This window comes from Ambystoma mexicanum, chromosome 8 (genome assembly GCF_040938575.1).
Source record: "Ambystoma mexicanum isolate Mex_15411 chromosome 8, UKY_AmexF1_1, whole genome shotgun sequence".
NCBI classification, from domain to species: domain Eukaryota; kingdom Metazoa; phylum Chordata; class Amphibia; order Caudata; family Ambystomatidae; genus Ambystoma; species Ambystoma mexicanum.
Genome location: NC_090929.1, coordinates 1,309,333,916 through 1,309,359,695, shown reverse-complemented (window position 1 = coordinate 1,309,359,695; position 25,780 = coordinate 1,309,333,916). Strand labels below are relative to the sequence as shown.

Here is a 25,780-nt window from a genome sequence, read left to right as displayed (position 1 = left end):
CAGTCTGAGGCTCTGTCGGAACATTGGACTAGACCTTTCACTCTGTTGACAAGAATGGAATGGTCGACAGGATTGAAGGCTACTGAAAGGTCTAACAATATTAACAGGGCAGGTTGCCCTCTTTCCACTGTACTAAGAGGTTGGGTTTGAGGTCCAGAAGGGCAGTTTGTGTCCTGTGTCTTGCTCTAAACCCTGTTTGACGAGTACATAAGATGTAATTGTTCCCTATAAAGTCCTGGAGTTGTAGATAAGCCACCCTGTCTAAGATCTTAAGCTGGATCAAGGGTGCTCTTTTTCAGTAGAGGTGTAATCCAGGCCTCCTTGAGTGATAGTGGCACTACCCACTCCCTGAATGACAGGTTTATCATTCTCGTGATCCATGGGATCAACACATCTAGGGACCCTTTGAGTATGCTTGCAGGGCAGATGTCTACTTGACAGGATGTGGGTTTTAAGTCAGTGACTATCTTGAGTATTTTGGATTCAGAGCAGTGTCTGAAATCGAATTTGGATATTAGAGGGTTAGTGATGGGACTGGCAGGGGTAGCTGCAACAGTGTGAAGGCCATTACTCATAGGATTGAGACTGTGTTCCCGCATGAGTATGGCTTTTTCGTGACTAATAATGTTGCTGAAAATTCTTTCTGAATTTCCTGGCACAAAGCTGAACCTCAGACAATGTTTTGACTACCTTTGTCTTTGCCCTCATATTTCTTAAGAATTTTGAACAGTTTGCCGGAGCTGGAACTGGCAGAACTGATTCTGGTATGATGATATTTAGATTTAGCTTCCGTGATTGACACTCTTACATTTTTATACAGAATCCTTAGTCTTTATTTTTTTGAAATTTTTATGGTTGCAAAGCTTCTATGGAGGCAGATATGATGGAAGACAGATAAGATGTCAGGCCGGTAACCTTCGCTTGAGAGCCAAGAGGCAGCAATTTAGATTCTGTGACATTCCTAAAATTCAGGCTCATTTTAAGAAATCTTAGCTGTTTATTCAGATGCACTGGGTCCATTTCGGCACACTGTGATGTTAACCAGTATGTGGTCAGACCAGGGGCATATGGAAATTAAGGTATTTTTGATATACAGTTGGTGAGTAAGAACCCAGTCCAGAGTGTGTCCGTCTCTATGAGTGGGTTCTTTAATCCATTCGGTAAAGCCAATAGTAACATTGTGGCATGTTAGTCATGTTTATCTTCAGCCCAGTAGTTAAAGTCACCTAGAATAATTACGGGTGACTTGGATTTGGTAATGTTGCTGAAAAGATCAAGGAATTGTTTCTCAAATAGGGAATGCCATTAGGTGGTCTATAGATAGTTAAAATGCTCACTTAAATGTTAGCATTTATTTTTTTGTTTATTAGTAGGCTTTTACAGCCCTCTGGGCTGGCAAGATTAACTATGTGACAATTCAGATGTTTCCTGACCATGAGGGCAACCCCACCACCCCTTCTTGTGACACGGTCAACTCTAAGGATTCTGTATTCCCGGCGGGAGAGCTAGTGATGCTGCCATTTGTGTGGTTTCATTCAGCCATGTCTCTCTAATGGCCAATATATCCGGTATGGAAACAGTAAGATAGTCTTCAACCTCCACTCCATGTTGTCATGTTGTATGAGGGAGCGTGTATTCAGAAGCGACATACTGAGGTAAGATACTTGCAGTTCAAGTGCCGTAGTCGTCCCTTCTAAGCGTACGATTTCAGCCAGTGTGTGGTGTTTCTGAAGCAGTTTTTTCTTGAGGCCATTGATTTGCAGCCCGCAATGACTTGGGATTGTATGGCATTTTCATTAGTGTACAGGTGGAAGTCGCAGTGTTTCACTTTTGAGCTGAGGCATGTCACAAACGTATCCATAGTTTCACTTGGGTGTTGCATCGTGGTGTGGAAAACGTTGTGTTCATCATCCATGTTTTTGAGGATGGCAAAGTGTTAATTTAATATGTTCTTCAGGTCCGGGTATTCAACGTCCTCGGACAGTTCAAAGATGACGTCTCTCACCTCTTGGCCCACTGTGAGCATGAGTAGACTTCTGATGCGCTTGTCATCTTGTGGTCCTAGGGCGTTCAAATAGACATCAAATCCTTTCATCCATCGGGACCCCTCTGGAGCTTAGGTTAGAGGTGTCTGTCATGTCATAGAGGAACAGAGATGGTATGGGGAATGAATCCCTCACTGGCTGGGCCAGTTCCACAGGGGTTGGGGCTGGCGCTGGGTCTCCCATCCTTTCTTTGGGGATATTGTGTGACGAGTGTCTAAAAGCACCATAAGACACCCCTTAGCTGACCTTTTATTGGGTGTTGCCTTTCTGTGGGCACAGGGTTCTGGTCTCCCTTTGATTTCTTATGTTGCTGAGTAAATGCTGCCTTCTGTGTTGAACATATATTATTTAATATTTCTTTCACTGTTCTGGCAGCTAGGTAGTTCTCTGCTTTATGTGTCCTGATCACCACCTGCTTTGGGGCTGCTCCTGATCAGGCATACGTGTTTATTCTGCTTACCGCTTGAGCAGCATGTTATATTGCTGTGCGGGCGGCTTTGGTCTTCCCTGGCGCGGGGCCGAGATGGGCCTTTTTTGAGAGGTGTCGGGTTCTGTCACTGGGAGCTCCGATGCTGGGTTGCAGGTGTGGTTGCTTTCTTCTCCCCGGGTGGTACGCGCACACCGTGATCCACACGGGAAACAGGACTGCAGCGTGCCTAGGGCTCACTGCTGGTTGTCTTCGCCACCGGGCACAACATTACAGTTGGGTACTGTGACAAAGAAGAGTGATGTGGGTTGTTAGGGACTGTGATAAGGAAGAGTATGGTTGGGTAGTTAACGACTGTGATGAGGAATAGCAAGGCATGATTAGAGGGTGACTGTCATTAGAAAGACTGTGTTGGTACATAAATATACCTTACACATTATAAACACTGTACTCCTTTTAAGGACTAACTATAAATATGATTTATTTTTCAAAATCAATACTCAGATTGAGAACTACAAATGTACTGGGATGCGGAAGAGGGATGTGCTAATATGAGATTCAGATTGATTAACAATATCTATATATTTGACTATTGAGATAGAGAATTAACACAAAAGGGAAGATATGAAGACACTATGTGAATCAAGAATTCATAATGATATGAGTTATTCTATCGATACTGAGATGAGGAACAGTACATCGAACAATGCAGACTGAGATCCCCATATACACCCAATAAAATAAAAACTGCATCGTAATCTTCAAAATACCTTTATTTTATATTATTTGACAGGAGGATGTAAATACTACAAAAACATTAATAATTGCCCTCACTTTTGGAAAAAGTTCAGTAAAAACCAGAGAAAGAAACAGCATTTTCTTTCCTACTTACGATTCACAGGCACAAAAAATTGGTAAACGGATTGGCCTAGGGGCACTTCCACGCTATGAAATTTGAGAGGCGATTGTTTCATAGACACAGAGATCGTAAATCACATATATATATATATTGAATGAAAAAACTTTGTTGAAGGGACGTTATGGTTAGGGGTGTTGCTAGGTCTGGAAAAGATCAGGGGCTAAGCTAATGTTGGGACTGGCAGGATTTGGGGCTAGCTTTAGCCTTTGGTTGTAGCCCTTGAGCTTCTACCCGGGGCTACAACCTAAAGACTCAGGGCTACAGCTCCCTCAGCCCACCCCAGCAACACCTCTGGTTATGGTTAAGTTGCGCTACTAAAAACCTATCAAATTCAGTGAAAGAATTTTGTTAAAGGGATGTATGGTTACAAGTAAAACCAAAAAACCCCTGTAATTCGCCAGTTATGGTAAGCTAAGCAAGCATAACTCGCGCCGCCACAGTGCACTGCTAAGAATAACACCCATGACATCAAAGATGACATCACAAATATGATTGATGACATCAGTTCAGAACCGCATTTTCTACTGATATAGGAACTTTGAACTTCAAAATTTCCCTTGCACAGCTCCAACACCTATTCCAACTCATCCATTAACAATCTAGTACACAGTACATACATTTAGCAAAACTGCTATTTATCTTAAAATGGAATCAGTTAATGCTAGCCCTCCTCCCCAAGAAACACCACCAGTGCTGTAATCAAGGAGCATGAGAAACACTGCCCCCTACCTTAGAAATAACACACACACAATACTTTCCCCTGTCCACCTGCCCCTCCATATTAGTGTTTGATGCCTCTTCCCTCATTTCTCTCCCCATCTTTTGTTCTAAGCTCTCCTGCCCAAAAAAATTCATCCAAAAACAATAAAAGAAATTTTCCTTTAGAAGTAAAAAAAAACTTATAGACTCCATCTCCTTTATATTTCTCAGTAAAGTACATAGACTCAATAAGATATTCCAACATTTCCATTTGCATTTTGTGTTATGCTAATGGCAATATTGTGGGTTTATCCCCCGTTTCAAGGATAGACCGGTGGATACCGGCCTGGCTGCCCAAGTTATCAGCCCCATTGAAGCGAGAGTGGATAACGAGGTCTCCGGACCATTATCCCCCCATTTCAGCCCCTGTAATGGGGGATGAAGGCCATTAGCACCCTAGGTTCCCAAAGTGGGAACCCGGGATGCTAAAAAAAGGATTTTTCTTCCAACACCAGGATGCCTGCGGCGTCCCGGTGTAGGAAGGAAAATCCTTTTTCCAAGATGGCCACCATGGAAAGGGAAGGCGGGGTTCCGTACAGGGCCCCTCTTCGCTTTCCATTGCAGCCTGCAGAAGATAAAAAGAGAACCCTATACCATAATACCAAGAGCACATTTTTCTTCCCTTTCATACCTATGGTGGTCATGGCCAGTGGCCTGATTGTCCGGATCATGACCTTATTCCATGACCCAGACAATCCGGCCACTGTCCCTGGCCACAGGCTACACCTCAGTCACCAAAGGTATATCACTATTTCTTGTACCTACATTATGACAATTGTCAAAAAACAAAATCCATTCAGACTTTCCAAAAACATGTAGAGCAGCCAGCTCCACCCAAGAAATACCACTGCAGGAGCTTCACACCTTCCCAGTGCTGGCAGTACTTTAAGGTGCCTAAAGACACTCCACTATCAGATGTTGAGAAGGGACAGTGTGTATTTTGTCGCAAAGGTTCAAAGGAGAGGATTTTCTATATTTCCTGCACAAAGCCTGTGCACCGCATCATTTCTCAACCACCTGATCCGTTACAACTGGCGGCAAGTGGACAAACGTTTTTAGGAGCCGGCTCCGGCAACAGGCAATCCGCCTTGGTTGCAATGCCCTGCAAACCACTGTAGACCTTCAATGCCACAGGAGGAAGCAGGAAAATCATCACCAGCTGAGTCATTTGCTGGACCGCTACCATCGACTTTATCTGGCAACAATGATTGGAGCGTCACCTCTGCCGCCCTACCGTTGTACCCTCCATGTAAAGTCAGGTCATCAGTCAGTGGCATTTTAACTTGCAGGAAGTGCTATATGACAATAGCACTAAATGCAAAAGCTTATGAGGCAATTTAGGATGACTGGGCGCAGTATGGGCGAAAGTGACCGTTTTTTTTATTTTTAGTTTTTTAACTCTCCTTTTCAGGTTTGTTTTTACCTGACTGTTAATTAAAAAAAACAAATATAAAAAACCTGTAAATGTTTTCTACTTTCCGCCTATCTCTCCTCCTCCTCCCATGCCCTTCTTCAACCACGGTTCTTTTCGGAACCACCATGAAAGTTCAAAGAAAGATCTAAGCTGGGGGAAAGTGAGTTTACTATTAAACTCCACAGTAACAAGTTAGCCCTACTGGTAACTGACTGCTGCCCAAGTTAAAGGTCCCTTAGCTCAGGCAGTGGTGCCATTATGGGCATTCTCAACCCCCACCCAGAATGACATTGCACGGCCGTATTTAGTTTTTTAATGTAACACAATTAGCACCATGGAGTTGCCATGGGTGTTAATTTGGAACAACATCATAATTACCATGCAGCTCACTTCAGCGCCACACCCTACTTCCTCAAATCCATCTTCTCGTTTGATGACTTCAGAGGCCTTGCTAAGGGGATCCTGGCGGGGCTATAGCCCCGGGTCTTTTGCTAAAATTCTATAGCTCACATTTTTTTCACTTGCTGGATGTATTTGAATGACATTTTCCAAATAAAACATTTGTAATGGGGCCCCCCAAACTCGAAATGTAATAACAATATGTTAAAACATGAAAAATGTATTAAGAAAACAAAAAACGAATTTTGTTTTCAGCCTACTGTGCAGTTTTTGAACAGCTGTAGCGCGAAAACCACTCAGGAGGATAGCTCAGGGGCAACATGCTTGCCTTGGAAGCAAGATGACACAGAGCACCAATGGTTTCATCCCCAGGTCTGCGCTTAGAAACCTCTGGGTATTAAGCACGTTATAAATAACCATTCATTCTCGCATAGAGAAAAAGAGCAGTTTTTGAACAGCTGTAGTGCAGAAAACACTGGGTAGATTTGGACCATATAAGGAACAATGTTGGCACAAAGCAATTTCCTTGACTGGTTTGGGATACATCCAACCAGCAGTTTTTAAAACATGCAACAGAGACCTTTTGGTGCCCCTGCTCATTAAAACTTGTATGTATATCTGCCTTGGTGCTTTGAAGCAAAGAGACTGAGAGGATTTTTAGAAATGAAAAGTCACCATTTTCCCTTTTTGCCCAATGCTAGCGATTCCTGTGATAATACTTAGAAATGGTGAAAAATGATAGAGCTCAAAACTCTATTTGAAGGAGGAAAAATGATGCCATCATTCTTTGGAATGAACTCCCCCCATAACTTTAGACAGTCAAATCATCTCCTTGACTTCAGAAAGAGATTCAAACCCTTCTGTTTATGTTGTCACTACTAGGTGAACACTGATTGTTTTAAATGACAGTGCTTGACGGCCAGGCTGTAGGAGATATATAATTACTAATAGCAATAGCAATTGCAATAGCAATAGCAATTACATCAAGCAAGACGTTGAGAATGGGAAAGAAGGCACATGTGAAGTTGGGTAATTTGCAGGTGAGTTTGGGAGCCAGTTACGGGAAGAACATATTCAGTTTATTCGGGGAAGACTGCAGAAATCTTACTAGATTTCCACAGCAACTCTGCAAGATGCGCTTAGAAAAAAATATGTGTCAAATAAAGCGATGATTTATAGGGGGTAATGGGACAGGGTTAGGGAGGGAAACTACAATTTAGTGGAGTGAGGAGACCTGGAAAAAAGAAGGGGAACGCATGTTGAGTACTTATGAGGACATGGAAGACTTTTTAATTCTGAGTATGTTTTCCCGTTATCTTGGGAATTGGCGAACCACCGATTTACCACCGGAATTTCTGTTATTGGAAATGATTAGTGTAAAATTATTGCAAAAATAAGGAGCTACAACAAAAAAGGTTTAACATCTGCAGTACCTACATCTACTTGGCAGGGGAAAAATGGTGTTTGGTAACAAATTAATGGTGTGACATTAACGGTGCCCATGGCTAGTGGGCCCCAATCAAAGCTATTGGTGCAACATATGTAGAGGCCATGGCCAAAGGCCATAGCTAGTGAAACCTCAAGACACCATGCAACATGCACAGGGGTCACGGCTGTAGGACTTGTCCACTGGCCATGACCAAAGGTCATGGCTAGTGTTGCAGAAAGAAAACTATTGGTGTAAAACGTAGAGTGGCCACAGCCAAAGGACAGTGTTAGTAAGACCTCATGAAACTCTCCAACATGTTCAGCTGTGACCACTGGCCATGGCTGAAGGCCGTGGGTAGTTGTCACTGAGAAAACTATACCATAACAAAACCCTTGAAATTCGGTGAAAAAACATTAGTTAAGAGAGAGTTAAGATGATCAGATTTAATGTAACAAAACCCATTGTTTGTGAGGTCCCCTCTCTTCACCGGGAAATTCAGCACTCGCATTTCAAGCAAGTCCATAATAACTATGCACCCCCTCTATGCAGTGTATGGCCACAATAACTACATCACTGATGACACCACTAATTACTCTGATTATGTCACACATGACATTACTGCTGGCATCACTGATGGCATCAATAATTACATCATACATGACTTCTCTGATGAGATCAATAATGACATCATATATGACATGATTTATATTCGATTAAACTCAACAATTATAACAACAGAACAATGCACTGATACAGAAGTATCATATGATTATGTATGGAGCATTCATTTGTAGTACTTAGCAATTTATAACATTTAAAACAAAAATATGTAACATTATACGCATGGTTTGAATGTCAAGTTATACCAACACGTTACAATACATCATTGAAGGGAAATTACTGGAGTCAGGCAAATCTATTTCAGATATTTCAAACATAATATAAAAGGTATATGATTTGCTGGCAATCTCTGCTTTAGAGTAATGGTACTATCATTACATTCGAGCCATCCACAATTCTTTTTTATATATGCAGTGTAGTGACCTGCATTGGTTGTGGCTCCTGCATGGTAGATTATACCTATTGTTGTGAAGGTTTTCTTACCAAGTGATACATTACCTTGTGTGAATCCAGTCAGCTTACAGTTGTTGTTGGTACCATCTACATTCTAACGCAAAAACATTACTATTACGTATTTACTATGAGTCTGTATTTGTAAGGTAGAGCGATTATCTGAATTGCAGGTAGTAGATATTCTGCCATGGTTTGCATTGTGTACAAGTTGCTGAAATGGAATGGATTCACAGTTATGTATGGATACATACACAAAGTGTTCATTAGGGACTTCTTCCACTGCCACATGGTTGCAGAGAGTGCATGTATGTTTCCACATGAATGAAATCTGAAAGATTTAATTTATAGGTATGTTTTTGTTTTCCAGTACTTGTAGTAAGTACATTAGAAATTATTGAGGATCTTCTTGTGAGTTTATAGTGAATCTGAAAATTCCAGCACAGTAGTCCAATTCATGTCTTATTCCATGAACACTGTAAGTGTTGTCAGGATAGTTGGTTGCATTTCTATGAAGCACTAACATTTGAAAACACAATTGTTCTGTACTGTGTAAGTAAATGTTCTCAATAATTGGTGGCAATTGGAATAGAATATTTCTACATTTGCGTAGTAATTTACAGCAGTCACATTTCAAAATTTGAATAGACCTGATAGTTCTGTGTGGCAGTAATTTGGAGTGTGCGTTGCTTCTTTGAAGAAGTAGTTGAGTTACTTAGAGCACTAGATTCTTGTTTGATTGTGGTTCTTGATGAAGTATTAGTTTTTTTTTTCTTCCTGTGGAGGAATTGTATTGATATCCTGTATTGTTTCAGTTTGAAGTAGTTTTCTTTTACAACATTTTGCTAGTTGTGAAAGTGGATAGGTTTTCAGATGGTGGTGTGGAGTGAACGCAGCCTATTGTATTCTAAAATGCAAGGAATATCAGCATTTACTTTACTTGCATCAAAGTTGATTAAAAATAGACCGTCAAGGGTACATAAGCATGATAGTGCTACGTAGCGCATGCCTTCTTTAAAGACTGTGCTACCAATATCTATTAATGCTTTATCTAGGGTAAGATCTTGTGATTTGTGAATGGTCACTGCGTATACTAGATTTAGTGAAAATTGTTCTCTGCGTAGATACATGTCTTTGAAAAGAAGGAAGCGGGCTTTTGAGCATCCTATCCTTTTAACTTCTGATAGTTTGTCAAAGAGAATATTGACAAATAGAATGTTGTTGTCATGTGGGTATGTTTGAGAGCCAACAACTGTACCAAGTGCTCCATTAACTAGTCCTTGCTCCACGTCAAGGTTACGTTTAAGCATTACTCTACAGTTTAAAGATAATTTTAATATTTTCTCCAAACCAGCTGGGTTGGAGATATAGTTTTCTAGAGTATTTAGTCTTGTTGTGGCTTGTTGACACATGGGTAGTGTCATACCATGTACGTCCAGTTTATCTGTGGAGAACATTTTAATTATTGGTTGTATTTCTTTTTTCAACATTGTTTCATTGAATTTTGAATAGCTTGCAAGAGTTTGCATCAAGGTCATACAATTGACATTGTATGTGCTAATTGTTGCATGACATCAGTAGCACATGATAGTGCTTCTTGAGATAGTACACCAACTCTAACACTTTTAAAAATGTTGGCGTATGTGAGGTCTGCAGACTGGCGCATGTTTTCAGTTAATTCTCTGTATTGGAAATGTTGCCAAAGGTTGACATTTCGTATGGTGCCAAGAGTTTTACGGCACAGTTTGTGCCCTAAGGTTTTAAAAATAGAATCAGCTTTCACTGGTGTCAATTGAAGAATATCTCTGAAAACAATCATGTGTTTTCCTCCAAAGAGCAGTTGTAGTCTGTTTTGAGGATCTCTTGGAATCAAAGCCAACATAAGGTTGGAGACCATGCTCACGTAATCTACTAGCAGCATTTTCATTTGTTTGAAAACTCTGCGTAGTTCCATTGCAGCTTCTGTGGAAAGTTTGTAATAGTCTAATTTGTTTTGGTGTTCTACTGGAAGGAGTAGTAATCGGTGTAAAGTGACACTGCCTATGTTGTAGGCAGCTAAACCTGTGGGGCAGTTACAACAACTGACAGTTTGTTGTTTGTCAATTTTTGAAGGAGCGTGCTGATGATTTTGATTAAGATTGTTTTGCCTGAACCAGCTTCACCACTCACGTATAGCAGTATAGGTTTGTAGTCTTGGCAGGTACAGTTTTTATTTTCATGTTCCACACCATGTTCAATTTGTTTTGTTATTTCTTGGAAAATGCTACGCTGCTCATTGTTCAGTTGTGATTTCAGTACAGGAAAGTCTTCTGTAGCTTGTTCATACTGACACGTGGTGTTTTCTACTTCTGTCAAGACTAATTCTGCTTCATTTGCTATTAGTGGTTGTCCAAGTGGTTATTGGGTTCCTGTTACAGAAAGTTGACTACTGTCAGGAGTGTCCACTTGTAGTTGGGCCTGGAGTTCTTCTTCGTCTTGCTGTTCATTGTGCAACATTGTTTGCACAATGAACAGCGTACATTTTACGTCTGTTATAGTGCTTTCATTTGCTTTGAAAGCATCTTCAAAGGAGTCACATGTGTCCAGTAACTCTTCTACTTTTCTCCATGGATTAAAAAGTTGTAGCAGGGACATGTAATACAGTTCTTTGAGTTGAGGTGTTTTTAATGACAATTTGATATGATTAATTAAGCTGTGTTTGGTAAGTTTCAATAAGCTGCCCTCACAATTTACCACTCTGTATCTACCTTTCTTTTCATCTGGTTTAACATTATATTTGTATGTGAAGTTTTGGGATACATCGTAGAGACACATGGTTTCCAAAGTGGTACTCCTGTTTGGGTAGTATGTGTCTAGTAAATTGTTTTTCAAAATGTCTTGGCTGTTGGGATCATTTTTGGCTATTGTTTCTATGTTCTCATATGATTTGAGAACTCTTTTTCTAGATTTAGCAGGATCAAGACTTAGCCATACTATATTGTCAGATTTTCCATACAAGGCATTCCCGGTTAAACGGTATGCAGCTTCATAGCAGCCACATTCTCTATGAGAGAGCATGTTTATGCCTAAACTGTACAATTTCTGAGATAGTGCTTTGTCAGATGATATGTCATCTCAGCGGTCCTGAAGCTCTGTTTTCTCTGCTTTGGTTAAGTAGGCTGTGACATATCGTGGAATTGTCTGCAATGTACTGCACATCTATGTTTGCATTCCATAGCAGGGCAGTGATTGCATTGTAATCATTGTTGTATTTTGATGTTTCTGTTCTTTTTATGTAATATGAGTTCTTTATTTATTTACCTCTGACACTATGGGCCTCATCACGAGTCTGGCGGTAACCCTTAAATGCAGCAGTAGCGCTATTACTGCTGCATTTAAGGGTCCACCAGATCATGGCTTTAGCAGATTTCCCCCCAGCTCTGAGCTGGGGGGAAATCTGGGGCAAAATTGCCGATTTTCGGCGCTATTACCGCCGGCGGGAAATCCACCGGCGGTAATAGCATACATTTTCCCCATTGGGCCCAATGGGGAATGAGGAATTCCCGTATGGGCCCAATGGGGAATGGGAAATAACTCTTCGCCAAACCTGTGATCCGGCGCTAATAGCACCGGGGGTTTGGCGGCAGGGCTATTAGCGCCGGCGCTGATAGCGCCGGAGTTACTGCCCAACTCGTGATGAGGCCCTATGTCTGACATGAAGTTGTTTACTTGACCTGTTGCTCAAACTGGTCTAGGGAAACCAAAGCAACATTTGGTGTAGTATTTCCCTTTTTTTAATATTTGCGATAGCAATATTTCCCACATTTGTGTCTTTGAAATTGTAAAATTTGTGCATGAAGGTCACTATGTGTTGTTTGTGAAGGGATTTCACAAGTGACATATTTTTGGATGAACTGCAAAACAGTGGCATCGATGTTGTGACCAAATTTAGGAACATCTTTAATCCATAATAGCATGTGGATGTGTGGTGCTCCTCTGGCTTGGTATTCTTTTCTCCAAAAGAAGTGTTGAACTTCTCCGAGGAGAGGAACAGTCTTATTACAAATAAAGTGTAGCATAGCAATGAAGCGATGATAGAAATATTTTGATACATTTATAGGATCTAGAGAGCAGAGTTCTCCTGGTGTTTTAATATCTATGTTTGTTTAATTTTTGTTTGCTATGCGTAGAAAATCGTGTAAATCTTCCCATGCATATTCTGCACAAATTAATGTTACAAGCCAAGTGGGTGGGCTAAGGTTTCTTACCATACAAAGTACATCTCTGTGATGTCGGAACCAGTGTTTGTTTGTACCATGCATGTTTGCTAAAAGATTTGTAATACTTGACTGTAAATCCTCATCTTTTTCTTGCATGTTTTGTAATAATTGCGTAGCTGACCTATTTTGAAAATGGGTACCTGATTTTAATGTGTGTGCAACTCCGTAGCATATAATTGCTAGTTCACTTTCAAAGAGAAGGTGGAATATGTGTTCCACGTTTTGTCGGAATCTGGGGTCGTCAGAATACATTCGTAGAGAACGATATTCTGATGCTGTTATCTGTGTGGGTCTATCATCGTATCTTCCTCCTTTTCCAGTAGGAAAGAGTAGCAGAAAGGCTTGTGCTTCTATACATTTTTCCCATCTGCTGATTGGAGATCCTTTGGCTTGTCGCATTTGGTACGTTTCAAGTGCATCATCTATAGCGTCTTTAGACTGTAAAGGATGAATTGTATAATGGTCTAAAATATTGGATTCTGTATTAGGATTTAGAAGTTCAAATTGACCAGTTTCTGGTGACTCTTGAATTATTTCAATGGTTTCTCTGAGGTTTCCTTCAATATTAAATTCTTGGCAGTATTCATTGTTGTTTTTTAGATATTGCAGGGCTTGTCTAACTTTATGTAAGTCCACGAGTTGTTGCCACATTTTTTTTCATTTTTAGGTACGCCATTTACTAAGACAATTAAAGTTTGATATATTGGCTGTTGCACTCCTAGAGTGTGTACATTTTCTGTGAGATCTAATGATAAATAAACTACTTTGCCACAAATGCCTTTGACTAATTCAAAGGGAGGTAATTTTGCTGTTTTGGTTGGAGTCGTATTATTGCTTGAAATGGGTGCACTGTTTGAATTATGATGCTCTCATATTAAGGGGTCAGTAATGTCACATTTGTTTTCTGCTATAAGGTAGAGAGCTAATTGGAACCATTTTGAATCTTCATTGTCTTCTATTTTGAACGTTATGTCTATAGTTTTTGTGGTACTTTTATAAGAAGTCCTGCTGCAACACACACAGACATGGTTTGGTACTTCAGCGGAGGTACTTTTAAACTTTAGTATTTCTTTTTTGTATGTGTTTAATAGAACGTTGCTATTTGAATAGTAGTTGCTAGTTTGTTGTAAATCTATTTCATTTTGTAAGTGGCTTTCCATTCCAAAATATTTTCTCTGGATATGGTCTATTTCTTCGAGTAGTTGTTTGGCTGTACCATGTCGAACATTGTTATTTAAGTTGGCTATGCTAAAGCAGGACTAGGTTTCTTACAGTTGAATGATGTGTTGATATCATTTTGATATGATGGAAGGTGCTTTTGCAAATAGGTCCTGAAATGCAGGCTAATGAATGTCCTTGTAGTCCTGTGTATTTGCGCACTGGACAGGCATCCATATTTTGTAGTAGTTTCATTTTGAATTTGTCTTTGCTCTTTACATATTGATTGAGGAACTGGCGTAAAGATTTGACGTTGATGTGCACAGCCATTTGTAGACTGGACGTTTTGGTTCAGTCGATTGGGGAGGTGATCCTGAGTTTTCTGGGGATATTTTTGTGAGCAGAGTTTCTTGTTCCATAATGGTGTTATTAAGTTTTTCATACCCTTGTCCACTGCTATGTATGGCAATTGGGTTTGTTTGCTTCTGTTTATATGATTCCTCATTAAAATATGGTTCAGTGGTCATGGTGTGACTCCATTCACCTCCACAGATGTTTAAGAAGCTATTTTCCGTGACATTCCGTTTATTGAGAAGGCTTTTTTGTAGTTTAGTAGTCAGTTATGTTAGTGGTTTCATCCTGTTTAAAACTAAAATAAATAACTTCCTTTTAAGAAGGATTGCATGGTCCACAAGTGTTTCTAGGATTAATTTTCAACTGTAGGTTTTAAGGGTTGTGCGAGATTTCTCTCCTGTTTTTAAAAGGTTCTGAAGGACTCTGTGGTGGAACATTTTTTGTAAAACTTTTTTTGGTATGCCAGTTTAACAGATGACCTTCCAAAGGAAATTTCATCTTTACATGCTATACTGTTTTTGCTGTACTACTTTTTCTATGTACTTCAAATTGTAGACCATACACTAAATTTAAAGAATTGATAGCAGAATAAAATGCAATTTCAAAATATGTATGTACATTGTATGTAAAAGAAATTAGTCATAAAAGTTGAACATCTAATTACTGTAATTAGTGCTTTTATCAGTCAAGGTATGTATTATCTTATGTCTGATGTCATCAGTGATATCATATGTGATGTAATTAGTGATGTTAGCAGTGATGTCATCAGTGATTTACTCTTTAATGTCATAATTGTGGTCATACGCTGCACAACAAGGGGCAAATAGTTAATTTGGCTTTGCCTGAATTGTATACAACATATGATATGCATTTCACTTGAGTTTAGTTTCCCTAAGATCAACAACAAGTATTGTCATCAGAGAAAAAATTACATTCACTTCACATATAACTTTCTTATTCTTGGGATAATTCTACTCTAAAATGTAGTGTATGATTGGTTCCAAGATAGGGCATACATTTAAAATACAAGGTGTGATGTTGTATTGCTTTGTATGTAGGTTTGGGATTAGAATAGGAACCGCCAAACTCGCTACTGGCACCAGCACTGTCACCCGCAAATGGGCCATTACCAGCCCATTACGAGATGAATGGGCCAGTAATTGCCCATTCGCGGGTGGAGCATGTTTCCACCGGCACCGATTATAACGGTGCCGGTGTAATCACGAGTTCTGCTCGTTGGTGCTGCTCTGTAAGCCTGGTCTGACCAGGCATGCAGAGCGGCACCCGCAAGCAAAACTTGTAATGTGGTGGTATGGTAACAACGGCGCCGGTAGCACTACTGCCGCCATTGTTGCCTTATCGCCAAATTCGTAATGAGGCCCATTGTTTCTACTGGGCATTATAAGTCATCTTAATGCAGAATCCTATCTTTTCTGCGCAGTGCTATTTAGAATAATATGGACAAGCTAACCCCCGTCCCACTTCACTTTAACGATATAGCTTTATTCAGGATTTCTCTTTATATGTAAAATATCGTTTCCACAGATCAGGAAGCTGAACAACCTCTTTATATCCATGAAATGTTGTACATCAGGGCATAAAGTACCCCTGTGAAAACTCTGGGATAAATGTATTTGGCTGCAGTCAGAGAATATTATGTGTCCTGCACAATCATGAATTCTGGGGCACGCTATTTTAATACACTTACAAAACTTTCCATTACAGTCCAGGCCCCTTTCAGGGGCCTAGCTGGTAAAGGATTCCCTCAAAGGCTTCCAATTGCCATCAGGGGTGTTAACTTATTCCTGGGAAATATATCTAAAAGCAGACCAATTTTTAAACTTACTTTTGGTTTGTCTTTTAAAGAAACTGTGAGAGGTTGGGGCATCTACATCTCCAGCCAATCTCTGCTAGGTAAGCACTGACCCCAATCTGCCCTTTTCTTTCAACGACCCCCCCCCTCAGGAAATCTGGGCCTGCTTTGAACAGGGTTTCTACACCAGGCATCCTCTGGAAGCAGGCCTTCTTAAGGGGAAATTCAATCACCTACATACAAGATGGAAACCCACTTAGCACTTCTCCTGTTGGACAACTCCCTTCATCTGCATATTTCCCCAACAACTCTGTATTTTCTGCATGCCTGGCCTTAAATAACTGATCAACTCCGCCCATGCAGCATCACTTGTGCCATGTGACAATGGGGAGTTTTCTCCTACCATTTGGATTACCAAATGGTAGATAATTGACCCATAACCACGGTTCTCTTACTACTCAAGATTTTGCACAGGGCAGCATATCTCCAATTTCAAAAACACCTCGAAAGCAACAACCTCTATGGCCTTCACCTATTCGGTTTTAGACCAGTTCATGGCTCAGAAATGGCCCTCATCAACCTCAAAAATCAAATGGATGAGATAAAGAACATAGGGAACATGGCCCTTCTCCTCCTGTTAGACCTTTCTGCGGCCTTCGTTCTGGTCAACCATAAAGTCTTATGGAAGCACCTCACATCAGCAGCACACTTTTCCGCTAAAGCCACTGCCACGATTCAATCCTTTCTCACAAATAGCACAATGAGAGTATTCTCCACCACGACAACTGCATACCCTGCCCCAGTCTTTTGCGGAGTACCACAAGGCTTGTGTGTCTCTCCCATGTTTTACAATATACTTACGAAGCCACTATTTGATCAACTCGACAGTTTGGGTATCATCTACACAAATTATGCAGATGATACCCAAATACTCATCCCCTTCTCAGGCTCCTACACAGAGGACGCATATATCTTGAACAGAATCTACCTTATCATTCAGGCATGGATGGCCACTCACGGCCTCTGCCTGAATGATGGCAAAACAGAACTATTATTGATTGGCTCCCAAAACTGCCTTAAAAAACTGCCTGGCAAATTCCAATCATTCATCATTGACAACAATACCATTCAAGTTGCCAAAGTAGTCAAAACACTTGGAATATACCTTGACTCAAACCTTAGCCTCACAAAACAATTCAATGCCACAGCTTCATCAGTAGCCTATACGACAAAGCTCATAACCGCCAGCAGACCATTCCTGTCTCCTGAAAGCTGTGTCACCCTAGCGAGAGCACTTATCTTCTCTAAACTGGGCTATTGCAACACATTATACAACGAAACTTGTCTTCTCAATCTGAACAACCAACCACATCACGGCCTCCAGACAAAATGTAAAGTGGCTTCTAGTCAAGAGTAGAATCATGTTCACATTGCTACCTCTTACCCACAAATGCTTAGACAACCTAGCCCCTAAATACCTTAACTGCAAATTCACTATAAATCTATCCAACAGACCCACAAGATCAGCACAAATCAACCAACTCATCATACCAAGGTATAAACTTTAGAAATCCAGGGGCAAGAGTTTCCTGGTCATAGCCGCCAAATTGTGTAACGCTTTACCTTCGGACATCAGAACAGAGACAGTATACTGGAGCTTTAAAAAAGAGAAACTTGGCTAGTATCTTAAGAACCAACTAGGACCATGGAGGCTTACCCTAGCTCATGTCCTTCTGACTACCTCCCTATGACTACCCTGTTCAATCACTTATAACTGATCATGACTACTGCCATTCTGCACTGGCTATAGGTATATTGCCACTCCGCCTGTATTTACACTGTAGTTACAACGTGAAATGATGTACCTCACTTATTGTAATGTGATACACCTGTATTGAGTCTGTAACCTTGTAAACTATGTATCTATAAGTGTAACATGTAAACTTGCACCCAGATATCTTTGGGTGGGGAGTACTATATAAATAAACAACAACAACAACATTTGGGGTTTTGTTTCAGTTTGGACTCCAATCCATTTTCCCCTCATAACTTCTGTTATGAACTTTTCCAATTATTTTTAAAAAAACATTTTCAAAATCATAAGAATTTCTGTATCTGCAGGTTTCAATAACTTGTAATATGTGGACGTTATTAAAATCTGTTAATTTATTAATATTTCAAATATGTCACTTTGCATGTTTGTATTTATATTATGAGGAATGCGTTGCTGACTTCAAGCGCTATTTTATTGTATTGTTAAGACTGATTATACACTTTGAATATCCGTCTGTTACTTTCCATTCATGTTGAAGGATCATTAACTGATTTATTTATTTATTGGTTATTTATAAGGCACTTGACAGTGTTGGATTGATGATGTGCTTTTCTTCTACCAGAGAATTGAACTCTGAAATCCATTCTTGAGATCCGAACATCAAAGTGTACAGGAGAGGCTTTCAACTGCATTTAAACATTTTCCACATGATATTCAAAAAAGCAAGCAATGGTTATGTGTTAATTATGTAGTTTTACAAAATTCAGCAGCTGGTAAGGTCATGTATTCAATATATATTGTCTACTGCATTTTAAATAAAGATTTGCTTTTCTTTAGTACTTACACATTTAAGTATTTGTTTTGTAACATGGGTGCACAAAGGAATACTGTTTGATTTAAAAATGTTGGTTAGGAACATTTCTGTGAGGTGTACATTAGAGAGGTAAAAAAGCTGCATATTTAGTAAACACATGTTTTAGTTGCATTAAATTAGTGTGCTGGATAAAGTAAAGTGGTGATTCACATGTGAAGTTTATTTGTTGCATAATTCCCCTGCAGATTATTTTGGTCGTAAAACTGACATAGTCCAATATAGGGGAATGGCTACTTCAAAAGAAACTTGTGTGAAAGGTGAAGGTAAGCTGGCCCTTTTATAGGTCCCCAATCCTCTCAGAGCACAGCACATGTTGTCTGGGGGTTAGTAGCTCAGATTAGCCTGCTGAACAAACCCTGCGTGTGTGACCATGCTGGATGGCTCAGACATTGGTATGGGGTACTGGTGAGTTCTGCTGGATCCAGCAGGACCACTGAATCCAGAGAGCATCATGTGTAAGACTGAGCTGCGGTTCACCCAGCCTTACTCGCCATCGCCCCGTCCAGCAAAGTGAAGTGGTTGTTTCTGAATGTGATGCAGCGAGAAACATCAAAAATAAATACTACCAAATTTGCAAATATGCCACTTAATCCTCCTACTTGTTAGAAAAATACTAGACAGTGCCAAATCATGAGCAGCAGTTGCATTTTAGGAAGTATTAGGGCTTATATTCATTGTTGAAAAACTGTGCATCAGATAATGAGGCAAAGATACACAGGGGACACTTTTAAATAAAGGGTAATTACATGCAGGGGACCACCAACATTTACATGTATGTGTTGGTGGTCACTTGGATGAAATGTTAAACACTCCCAAAGCTGAGTGTAAAATGACAGAGGAAATGAAGGTAAAATTGCCTTTACTCTTCAATTTTTCTCTCCTCTTTGGGGGAAAAAAAACACTGCATGCAAAAACATTTTCCAGACAGTGTTTTATGGAATCCATCTGCTCATGAATCCATTGGTATTACACCTACATACAAATCTCATGCAAGCGTGAAAGCAAATGCTCTCCCGAGACTAAGGAGCAAAGCAGAGATGCGATCTCTGCTTTGCTTCCCTCCTATGCATCAGGACAGCTGTACCATGAAGTGGAGTATGAAATAAATCATGCACTGCATCTACGCTTTCTTTTAACATTACGCCTCATTAAAACATGAACCCCACAATGTTTCATAAGTCAGAATTGCTTTTGATGTTGTCACATTAAAGGTCGGGCAGAGGCATTTTTAGAACATTACGGGGACATTTTTGTTAAAGTGTTAATTCCATGCAAGGGGCTACCAACGTGTGCGCTCACATCCACTCTTGTTTCTTCAGTGCAATTTTGAATCCTTCCCATGAACCAAGGTTTACGTGTCACTTTAGCACCCTTCCATGAGGATTTGCAAATGCCTCCAGTCAGTTCCGCAGGAATCCGTTGCATTTTTGCATTTATAACAGCAAGAAATTTCGATGTTGGTGCAAAGGCATTCCTTTTTGTCAGGAGGAGAAGCAAGTGGAGGCACAAATAGTATTTTGATTCTGGGCACCCCTTCAGCCTCCAAAATGCCAAGCCTCCCCCACAGTGTTGCAGTATGTATAAAAAGCACATGTTTTACCACTACCGGAATAGAAAATGAATTTTCATTGTTTTACTCACTCTTACAATCATTCTACTATATAAAGTCTTGTAGTCTTCATATGTGTGTCTTTTTAGATTCTGTCCATAAAAAGATTTCAGGTTATCGACATTCATATCACCATGATCTTTCAACCAAATACATCTGACACTTCTGCAGCACAGCTCATTCTAATCTAAACCTTTTTAGCTGTTAAATTATATATTGATCTGATGTGAGTAGGTCAATCAATATGGCAGTTAAATCTGAGTCACATCTAGATTCTGCATTCTGCATAGTTATGAAAGATCTCTGTGAATCTATCCCTTGCATTGTGTTTCAGAGCTAGGATTGTACAGCGGCATCACATGTACTTCACATACTGGGGTCAAGCTGGTATGAAACATCACCTATCAGATTCTCCAGGCAACGCTAATGCTTTCTTCAGAAACGTGCATATACTCCTATGAAAAATGTAATCTTTAAAAGTGTGCAGCATATGTTTTGCATACCAAGAACAATCATCTTGTGGATAATACATTGTTAAATATGTATTCAGAATGTGGTGCAGGAGGGGGTTGGTGCTTTCTGAAGTGTCTTTTTACAGCACTCGGTTGCTTGCAGGTGAGATTTGTTGGCTGTGCTCTGGAAAGAGAAGGGATTATTTAGATAGAAGCTTTGTCTATTCAGTGAACAATTTCTTTGTAAAAGAGACATCTCACGAATTTGAATGATTACATTTTTCAGTACTCCTATTGAAATTCGTAATAAGTGTTTCCCAGTATGAATACATGTAAAATCTTATAATTTCCAAAATATGTATGATGCTGTTTTGATTTTACCTATGAATTATATGCTGACTTCTCAAGTAGTCAAGGGCTAGGGACATTTCACAAACGTAAAGCTTGACAGTTTCCTCTGTAAATTGGACGTTCTGTTGCAGGTGGTACCGAAGATCACCACCGAGGAGTAAATCCACCACCATGAACATATCTTCTTCGTCTTGAAACGAATACCTACAGAAATGAAAATGAAAAAAGAAAATGAAGGCATGGAAAGAACATGTCTTACAACATTCTTTTACTTGCTATTGTCTGGTTTAAGAAACTTTGCAAAGACTGTTCCAGCAGCCACGCACCTAAAGAAAAACATTTGCATTACATTGAGATAAATGATTTACAATTGAAAAAATGAATTATGGTTTTCTTTTAAAATATGTTTTTGTGTATCATCTCGTGCCTTTTTACTATCCTGTAAGCATTGAACTAAACATATAAATCATGATTTAGAACTATTATTGTTCTGTAGTTCCATTGAACTGAACATTTGCATGTGCACAGTTCATTACACAATCCAAACTAGTACTTGTTTCATTGTCCTGGAAGTGAGGAAAGGTTAATATCTCAGTAGAAGGTGTCATTTTACGGTTGTTGCAACACCCACAGGAGTCATTGGCCTCATTATAACTGTGCTGGTCCGGTAACAATGCTGCCGTAAGTCTACCGGCACCGTTGTTACCCGAGCGGCACAGAACAACCCGGCGGGTGTGTGCCATCCCGTCCGCCAGGGTCAGACCTGCCGAGCGGGACGACACCCGCTTGCAGAGTTCTCACGGGAGCACCGGCACAGTTATTAACTGTGCCAGTGCTCCTGTGTCCCCATTCCCATGGAGTCCTTCTGGACTCCATGGGAATGGAGACTAACAAAATTACCGGCGCCTGACTTCCAGACTACTGAATTGGAATAGCTCGGTGGCACCGGGAAGTCAAGCGCCAGTTATTCATTACGGGTCTGGCGGCTACCTGTCGGTTTTACCGCCACGGCTGCTGCCGGACCCACAATGAGGCCCATTAATTCTGTTGCAAGTAAGGGAAAAAGTAAAATAGGAAGTATTTTCAAAATAACATTCCCAAAGATAGTACATCAAATGTAACATTTGCACAATTTCACATTTTTTGTTGGATTCTGTCTTCCTCTCACTTTGTTTCCCTCCCTCCTTTCAATTTCCTGCAGCCTTCTTGATAATAAGTCTGTGTTAGCTGATTCTTTGGAATTTGAATAAGGATGTTGTTATGCTTCCGTGTATTTACGTATCCATTACATCTATTAGAACAATGTTAATATTCGATCCCACTGATCTAACAAGCAGTTTGCTTTGAGCTGTAGAAGACACAACCAATATGTTCAGTTGATACATAACATTATTCCCTTGTAAGCAGAGGAATATTCATTTACATTTGACATGCTTGTGGTCACTTATTGATGTTCTTTTATTTCTGTATGCTAACTACTCGTTTCATTATGCTGAATACACTCTTCTCCAAGATGTCTGTCAGCCATGCCTGTATATTTTGAGTTCAGAGAGTCCCTCATTTATTGCTATGACCCACATGTGGGGTGTTCCACTTCCATGTATTTATATAAACATTAGATCTTTTAGAACAACTTCAATATTCGATAACGTGGGTTTGGCGGGCAGTTCGCTTTGAGCCATAGAAGCAACACTGTACGCTGCTGGCTAACTTAAGCAGGTGCTGACTCTGACATAACAAATATGTCGAATTGATAGATAATTCTAGCCTAGGTATATTTCACCCTGTTTGTGAAAAAGTGTATCTTTCTGTTATAGATTGTTATAATTTAAATTGAGCATCCAGTTCCTTATGGATTAACTTTGCCTCCCCACTATGACACCACCACTATCAGGTATACGTCTTCATTGTTCCTCTGTGTAAATTCTTTATTCCACTAAGTACTCTTGTTCATAACAGGAGTTAATTATGTGTTTAATTTTATTCTAGTTACACACATTTAAAAGAAGAGTTACAGCGTCAGACTTAGGTAATCATACGTTTTTTAATTATGTTTTAGTTCTGAATTTGGTCTTGAGGAACACACTGCCGGTAGGGGCCTGAATTCCCAGCAGGTCAGGCCTGTATGTTACTACCGGCCCCCTTATTTCCAGACCACCAAACATGTAATGAGGCCCTTTGTGTTTCTTTATAAGTGCTCCTTGGTCTTCATAGTTTACAGGGACCCGTGAATGCTCATCCATGTTCCAATTAGCAGCATAAGTGACTAATTCTTCACAAAAGACTATACATGCAGGAGGAGATTGTGAAGAAGTTAGCCAAGTTACACTTAGTGTCAATGGATTTGATAACAGACATGATCAAAGATTGAAAAGCTTTTCTGAATGTCTACGAAGTACTGATTTGATATGTGCTAATTTGATAGTTACAGTATGGAGTGTTACATCCCCCAGTATATGTATGATACGTTTGATTACTTCCAATATGTCATCCCAAAAATTCTGAATTACAGTGCACTCATAAACCATGCAAGCAAGGGTGCATTTCTAGCTTTATGGAGCATGGCCAGAGTCCATCGGGATCAGTGGAGTTAGATGCAGGGTGAGTGGAAAATTGCAGCAGGGGATAAGTTTGGACAGTCATCTAACATTTACCTCTTTCATTTGACCTATTTCCTATCCGAAAGAATGTCAGAATGCCTTGCCTCATGTTCCCACACAGGCATGCAGCATTAAGTAATTTTTAAACAGCTGTATACTTGAGCCCAGGGTGATAAAAGCCATGGAGAAGGTTGATTAAGGATAACCATTAACATAGTCAGCCGTTCCTCCTGTGATTGTTGTCCCTGTCTTAAATGTGATAGTTTATGTGAAAATTAGAGGTGGGTTTTTTAAATTTTCCAAAAGTGAATTATGTTGGTTTTGGCACTTTGCTTCACTGGCATAATGTGACCATAAATGTTTTCGCCAAAAAGGTGAAACTAATTAAATTAATGTATACATTTAATAGAACACTTCTTTAAAAGATAAAGCACTTCTATCAGTGAAAAACCAGCAATTTCATTGTCACAAAAAGAAAGTTATATTAAATGTTTTTTGTCACGTAGTGAATCAATTATTAGAAAAAAAGGCAATTTACAAATCTCTAATATGATTATGATGGAAATATTCATGAAATCAGCTTAATTTCAGAGTTTAAAATTCCCCAAAAGCAGCATCAACATATGTTTACAAAAGTGCTATGGTAATAAAACAAAACAATGAATAACCCAATACTCCATCACATACACTGCAATAAATTAAATACCATTTCACGGTGTGGTGCCCTTGTTTTAACTTGCACTGTGGTCATTGCAGAATGTTATAAGGGAGTATTCATGAAAGGCTGTTGGAATGTGAGGTAACAGGAGATATTATAGAATTTACTTTGTCGACTTTGAAATTGTTTGCAACAAATTTGGAAACAAATATATGTGGGGGTGAGTAATTGTCATAATAAAGATGGGGAGGTCGGGGAGCTGTGGGGTGTCTCCCCATGAATATATTTGTAGCGAAATGTAAAAAAAGAAAAAAATATTTGCCAAATCGAAGTCGGCAAAAATATTCCATAACATAACCTAGAACCAAATGTTTTCCAGGCAGGACAATTACTGACAGCTGTGATGCATTGACGCATCCAAGGCTTGAATCAGTATGGACCATTACATAGCAAGTGGCGATGAGTGTGCAAACCTGGGTCAATGAAGACCTCAAGCAGAAAGTCTCTATTACTGCTTCCATGCCAGCATGATAAGGTACTGTCTCATTGTCATATTTTATGCTGGTGACACTCACTCATGGGGCACCATTAACTAAGTAAACTTTTCTGGTGCACAGTAGAGGGCAAGCCCCAGCCATCAATTCAGCACTTTTTCAACAAACTATCCTGCATCCCGAAAAGTGCCAATTAATTGGCCTCGTCTATGCTTCTTAAGTTACTTGCAATTTATCACAGAGAATCCACAGTCATTAATTTAATAAATTACTGAGAATTGAGAGATCTGCTTGAACATATGTTAGAAGCAATCGTTATCTTTCAATTCGGAAGAAATAGTTTTCATTGCGTGCACACTGACACCCTAGAAGTCGTTGTAAACTCAACAGCCAGGAGCTTAGTTGAATGCCGACCAAAGCCAGGGTAGCTTCTATTGTCTCGACTGCAAGGCACTGCCACACTTGCAGTGAGAGCATTGCTACAAACGTCGTAGCATCATCAAAGCTATGCAACTATAAACAGCGATTAGAAAGACAGTAGGTGGGTATTCTTCCACTTCCCCTATTATACTTCATTCCATTTCCTGTCCACTTCTTCATTCGAAGAGAGGAAGCCATCTGCATGAGCACTTTCAATCCCAGACACAAGATTTAAAGATACAACCCATCTTCAGTGGTGCGTGTGAACAGTAAAGAAGGGCAACATTTCTGGTTTTACCTACAGAGCACCAGCACCCTTTCCAAGAAGGGATCTAAAGAAAAGCACTTCATGAGCACCGAGCAGAGGGTAACTGTTCTGTGGCACATCAATCAAGTGGTGCAAGACATACAAATATTTAAGCAAGTGACAACAGATAGGTTGCATTGGCATTATTGCACCATTAGTGGGGTGCCTGCTTCTACTAGCTACTTACCAGGTCC

The 25,780-nt window shown here is 39.9% G+C and overlaps 1 protein-coding gene across 3 annotated transcripts in view; it reads right to left on the bottom strand.

Annotated features, from left to right (window-relative positions):
- Positions 1-25,780, bottom strand: part of STK32C (serine/threonine kinase 32C) — a 2,128,976-nt gene that overhangs the window by 374,904 nt on the left and 1,728,292 nt on the right. For all 3 annotated transcript variants that reach the window (XM_069611418.1, XM_069611419.1, XM_069611420.1), the window contains exon 4: positions 21,138-21,311. In XM_069611418.1, the coding sequence (XP_069467519.1) occupies positions 21,138-21,311 (174 nt within the window). The remainder of the gene's footprint in view (positions 1-21,137; positions 21,312-25,780) is intronic.